The 5,511-nt window shown below is 46.7% G+C and overlaps 1 protein-coding gene across 4 annotated transcripts; it reads left to right on the forward strand.

Moving 5' to 3' along the window:
* The first annotated feature begins 225 nt into the window (after window positions 1-225).
* On the forward strand, window positions 226-5,274 carry LOC123449057 (uncharacterized WD repeat-containing protein C2A9.03-like). Of its 4 annotated transcripts, XM_045126138.1 has the most exons (9): window positions 267-696; window positions 906-1,073; window positions 1,709-1,795; window positions 3,597-3,731; window positions 3,822-3,917; window positions 4,007-4,098; window positions 4,179-4,284; window positions 4,401-4,487; window positions 4,579-5,274. In XM_045126138.1, exons 1-9 carry the CDS (start codon window positions 574-576, stop codon window positions 4,996-4,998), a joined length of 1,314 nt encoding a protein of 437 aa, XP_044982073.1. In that variant the 5' UTR covers window positions 267-573; the 3' UTR covers window positions 4,999-5,274. The 4 variants fall into 4 exon arrangements, with proteins under 4 accessions (XP_044982072.1, XP_044982073.1, XP_044982074.1 ...); XM_045126137.1 differs by having other exon boundaries at window positions 226-696; window positions 3,597-3,917; XM_045126139.1 differs by lacking the exons at window positions 267-696; window positions 906-1,073; window positions 1,709-1,795 and adding an exon at window positions 1,900-2,726.
* Window positions 5,275-5,511: the final 237 nt, after the last annotated feature.

Raw genomic sequence — 5,511 nt, forward strand, 5'->3', positions numbered from 1 at the left:
CAGAAAATAGCGACTGTCGTCCAAGAAAACCACATACTGATTCGCGACGCAGGTTCTTTTTCATAGCAGCGACCCGTATAAAAATGGCGAGGCATCGTGGACCCGTGGCAAACAGGTAAGCTTCGTGGACCCGTGGCAAGCGCGAGAAACGCCCAGAAGGCGGTGCGACAGCCGCGCACGCGGGAAACCATGCAACACGACGTGTGGAGGCATGCCTAGTTCCCCGTCCAGTCCACGCCCTCGGGCAGCAGCAGCAAGACAGCTCCGTTACACTCTCCGGCTGGGGACTGCCGGACGTAAACGGTGACCATCCGCCTCCGCCTGTTAACGCCACCCACCCGCCGCCTATATAAACACCGGGAAGAAGTCCAAGTTTACCATTCCTCCCTCACGCTTCCCCACTCTGCTCCGTTCTGCTCTCCTCACCGCTCGCTCAGGACCGCAACTCCGCCCAAATCCCTGGCACCCGACCTACCGGCCGATCCCTGGCACCCAACCTATAGAGATCTTCTCTTGATTCGGTTTCGTTGAGCTCGATACGGCCCTTGTGCAACTTCGAGCCAGTCCGGCACCATGGCGCAAGACTTGCAGGACGACTTGGAGTTGGTCGCCGCCGGCCACGATTACGACTTCGAGTTCGACGATGCCGTCGGCAACGGGTTCCGAGCCTCCGGCGGCGCTTCCCGGTACCAACCGGTATGATGCATGGCTCCTCTTTGGTTCACACCTGTTGAGACGGGTTGGGTCGGTAATTAATCCCAGAGCAGCACAATCACCTGATAGCTAGAAGGAAAAAACTACAGAAATTTCTTCTCTAGTACTCACTAGGAGTACTTAGCAGGAGTATTACTGTGCGCCTAGTGGTGTGAAGGTGTTCAAGATCTAATTTTCTTTTCTGGTCGTAGGATACTGAGGTGAATGACACTTCAGCCAGGGAGTACAGACAAGGGAAGGACATGCAGGGGATACCCTGGGAAAGGTTGAACTACAGCAGGGATCAGTATCGTCAGACGAGGCTAAAACAGTACAAGAACTACCAGAGCCTCGCTAGGCCGCGAGATGCACAAGGAAAGGTGACATGAGATCCACTGCTCCCTTCTTGTGTGTAAATTATGTCATCTTTAATAGCTCTGTTTCGTCGTGTCACTTTATTACTCCCTCCGATTAATCTTACTTGTTGCTCAAACGGAGCTATCTAGACGGCGACAAGGTAATATGGGTAGGAGGGAGTAGTATTTTTAGCAGTTACGTAACACCTGATTTATCATTTATGATTTCAGTTACCACCTCTATCCAAGTTTATAAGTTGGGTATGTGTTTTTGTCTTATATTTGACTAGCAAATATATGCCAAAAAATATTTCTGTAAATTCGTCGTTAAATGAAGTTTGTAAACATACTCTCTCCGTCTCGAAGTACTTGTCAAAAAAATGAACTGAAATGAATATATCTAAAACTAAAATACATTTAGATACATCAATTTCTCTGACAAATATATTTGCACGGAGAGATGTTTGTTACAGCATATTACACATGTTCTATTAGTCAAATTTAGGACCTGAAGTCTGAGGTACAAACCTAGATGGAGGGAGTATCTTTTTTTTTCAAGCAACCGGCATATGCTCTGCCTTTTTTCATTAGGAAGAAGAAGAGAACCGTATACCTTTTTGAGGAAAATTGACCCTCATAAACCATCATTTTGTTTACAGGAACTCCAACGATCGGAGAGAAGAGATGCCTTCTACGATTTTCATTTGAATACAAGACATGTCAAGCCAACAATAGTGCACTTTCAGGTACCAATTTTTGTGGGCATTTCTTTCAGGCACTCACATGCATATGATTACCGACACCTGCATAAAGTAGTGTTGAATTATTATTTTTTTAAAGGAGGTAGTGTTTAATTGATTTAGCTTATTTTTCTTCATATTTTCACCACAAATTATTTATGATCGCTCGAATGGACAAACTGGCACTTGATGCCTAGTCTTACCAGTTACCACACTGGTCATGAATTATGATATCTTGTCATGCATGGCGCCTCCTCTGTTTCCATGCTTGCCTTCGTGTACCCGCTGAAAGTGGCTCTGTCAGGGAATTCTTGGGGTTTGCTAACAGGGATGATTAACGCTGTTCCGTAGGTGAATTGTGTTATTCCTCATCACTCTTACGGTAAGATACATTCATTTGAGCGACACTTAATATGGGACGGAGGAAGTAGGCAATAGGCTATGAGAACATAATTTAATTTCCTTAGTCTGCAAAGTTACAATTTTGCAAAAATCTAACAAGTAAATGACAGCGGCTCTTCACCACAAATGAAAACAAACTAAAGGAATATGAAACTAACAGACGCTTCAAACTCAAATCACGTGCCTAGAGAAGCATGTGCCAACCCTGAAATTCTTTGGCTTGGCGTAGTAGTTGAGTAACAGCTCTTGATTTTTCGTACATTTGTGTTCTGTCTTATTCCTGTTTGCTCTGTGTGTGTACATGCATAATACTTGTTGCAGGGTATAAGACGGAGCTGTAGTTTTGGTGTGGTCAAGTAAACAGTGATACTAGGGCAGCTGCAAGCCTGCAATATCGGTTGTTTCATATCAGGTCCACAAGCGGGTGGACGAGAATCCCCAGAAGGCAACATTGTCGTGAATCACAATGGAATATGGTATGGTGGGAAAGTTCTACGACTGCCAAAGAAGAATCTCCTTGAATTCCTTTTTGCAGGTTACACAAGAGAAGAGGATTGATACATTACATACTCCATGTCTTGTGATTCACTGTCCTTATTTAACACTATTTTTTTGTTGGATGATAAGTTTTCTAATGCTACGAAAATGGTGTGCAAATAGGTCTCCTTGTTGTAGCTTGTGTGTATTGTATGGTAGGCCTCGACCTTCTAGGGCCTCTTTGATTCAAAGGGTTTTCATAGGATTTGAGTCCTTAAGGAGTTTTCCTGTGTTTGTTTGCAGGATTGAATCATATAGAATTGAACCATTAATACTACATTCCATAGGAAATTTAACATCCAGTCTAACCTCTTGGACGGTGATTCAAGGAAAAAAGAGAACCAAATCCTATAGGATTCGAATGGGCATGACATTTGATTCTTGTGTTTTTTCTATTCCCGCGTTTTTCAATTCTACAAATCAAAGAGGCCCTTAACTGTTCTGGTGTGTCAAACTGTTAATGCGTATGAACTGACTGGTTTACCTACAGTTTGAACTTCGAAGCTGGGTTCAGAGTAGCAACCTATATGGACCTTGGTCGCGGAGCTCTAGCTCCTTACTAACCTGAAGGAGATCTAGTTTAACAGTAGCATAACATAATTTTAGTTACCAGAGTGAATCTTAACAGAAGCTCACTGCTATGTCCTCCCTGGATGATCTTGTTTGTTGTCCTTGTATCAGCATTCGGCTGCAGACAAATAATTGAACTAGATGATTACACGTTCTGCCTTTACACTAAAACGCAGTAGATTTAACGTGGTACCAACCACTTGAATAGAGTGCCACTCATTTGCATCATCATATTTCAGCAGAGTTCTCAGAAGAATTCTGGTACGAATTCGCTGACCGTGTACTTGTACATGTGCAGCTGAGGAACCTCGTGTGGGCTACTTCCAAGCATGATGTGTACGTGATGCAGAACTATTCTGTGATGCACTGGTCATCCCTACTCCGGAGAGGAAAAGAAGTGCTCAGTGTGGCAGGCCAAGTCACTCCAAATCAGGTGATCTACCTACCACAGAGCAATGTGATAATCCTGTATCGTCGCGATGTCAGATCGATCTCTGACCCGTTGTGCGACCTTGATATGCAGGGAGGCCGGCCCTTGTCAAGGGTGCAGATCAGCACCATGATGGTGAAAGACAACCTGCTGGCCGCTGGTGGTTTCCATGGGGAGCTGATCTGCAAGGTAAGGAGGAGTAGGCACGCAGTGCAGACCTGTTGAAGTTGTTCTTTCTGGATTCTTTATGTTACCTGACGATTGTGTCTTTACGTCAGTATGTCGATCAACCTGGAGCAGCATTCTGTACGAACCTGACGGGCAACAAGAAATCCATCACCAATGCCGTCGAGATCTACGAATCACCAAAGTGAGCAAACACTATATACAGCAGCAGTTTATCTTCTGAATGCAAAATGGTTTGCTAACCCAGTTCGTCTCGTGACACAGTGGCTCCACCCGGGTGATGGCTGCCAACAACGACTGCGTTGTTAGAACATTTGACACGGAGAAGTACAGCCTGCTCACCCAGTTCCCCTTTGCGTGGTCCGTCAACGTGAGTACCCTGCGCACAAGATTTGCTGAGCTTATGCTTCTGGTTGAATAGCTAGACCCGCGGTGTTCTACCGGTCTTGGTTGCTCATGCCTCATGCCATACGCTTCATGGTGCAGAACATGTCCGTCAGCCCCGACGGGAAGCTGCTCGCGGTGCTCGGTGACAGCTCCGACTGCCTCATCGCCGATTCCGCGTCCGGCAAGGTAAACAGAGAAGAAGATGTGCTGCAATTTGGCTCGAAATTTTTGTGCTATGTGTGTGCTGTGGTCGCTCACCGTCGTGGCGTTGGGCCAGGAAATCGCGAGCCTGCGCGGGCACGCGGACTACTCGTTCGCGTCGGCGTGGCACCCGGACGGGCGCGTCCTGGCCACGGGCAACCAGGACAGGACGTGCCGGCTGTGGGACGTGCGCAACCCGTCCGAGGCGTTTGCGGTGCTGGAGGGGAGGATCGGCGCCGTCAGGGGGCTCAGGTTCTCGCCGGACGGCCGCTTCCTGGCCGCGGCGGAGCCGGCGGACTTCGTCTGCGTCTACGACGTGGCGGCGGGGTACGCCCGCGCGCAGGAGATCGATCTGTTCGGGGAGATCGCCGGCGTGTTCTTCAGCCCTGACGACGGCGCGGAGGCGCTGTTCGTGGGCGTCGCCGACCGCACGTACGGCAGCCTGCTCGAGTTCCGCAGGCGGCGCCGCCACGCTTACCTGGACTGCTACCTGTGAAGTGGGCGGTGTGTCTGTTTTTTGCAGGGAAGTGTGCGGTGTATTTAACGTGCCAATCTTGTACTGCTACTACTTTTTTTCTTTGTACTGCTACTTTTTCTTTTTGCAGGACTTTGTACTGCTACTTGAGTGAAAGTAGGGCTAGAGCAAAGTGCGTGCCGTGTTTCGGCATTTTTTTGCATCGAAATCGCAGGTGACTGTATATGATCGACGCGGTCGCGTCCTTGGCTTGGCTGCCTCGTCATATATCGAATTTTGTGCGGCTGTGTTTCTTAGAGTATACTAGCAAAAGGACAGAAAAACAAATATAATCTTCAATGGTGCTGATCATATTATATCTTTAAAATTTTAGGACATTTTTTGAAATGCATGAACATTTTTTGAATTAGCAAACATTTTTTTCAAATCCACTCAAAAAATAACACACAATTTTTTTTTTAAAATCATGGACTTTTATTGTTTTCACCAACATTGTTCTCAAAATTATGAACATTTTTCTGAATACACGAATAT

This window comes from Hordeum vulgare, chromosome 4H (genome assembly GCF_904849725.1).
Source record: "Hordeum vulgare subsp. vulgare chromosome 4H, MorexV3_pseudomolecules_assembly, whole genome shotgun sequence".
Classification (NCBI taxonomy): domain Eukaryota; kingdom Viridiplantae; phylum Streptophyta; class Magnoliopsida; order Poales; family Poaceae; genus Hordeum; species Hordeum vulgare.

Bases quoted from the DNA above. Each gene is read 5' to 3' on its own strand.
- LOC123449057 (XM_045126137.1), top strand. From the start codon at position 574: ATGGCGCAAGACTTGCAGGACGACTTGGAGTTGGTCGCCGCCGGCCAC. The intron at 1,074-1,708 runs GTGACATGAGAT...TTTTGTTTACAG, and splicing joins CGCGAGATGCACAAGGAAAG to GAACTCCAACGATCGGAGAG. The intron at 4,099-4,178 runs GTGAGCAAACAC...CTCGTGACACAG, and splicing joins GAGATCTACGAATCACCAAA to TGGCTCCACCCGGGTGATGG.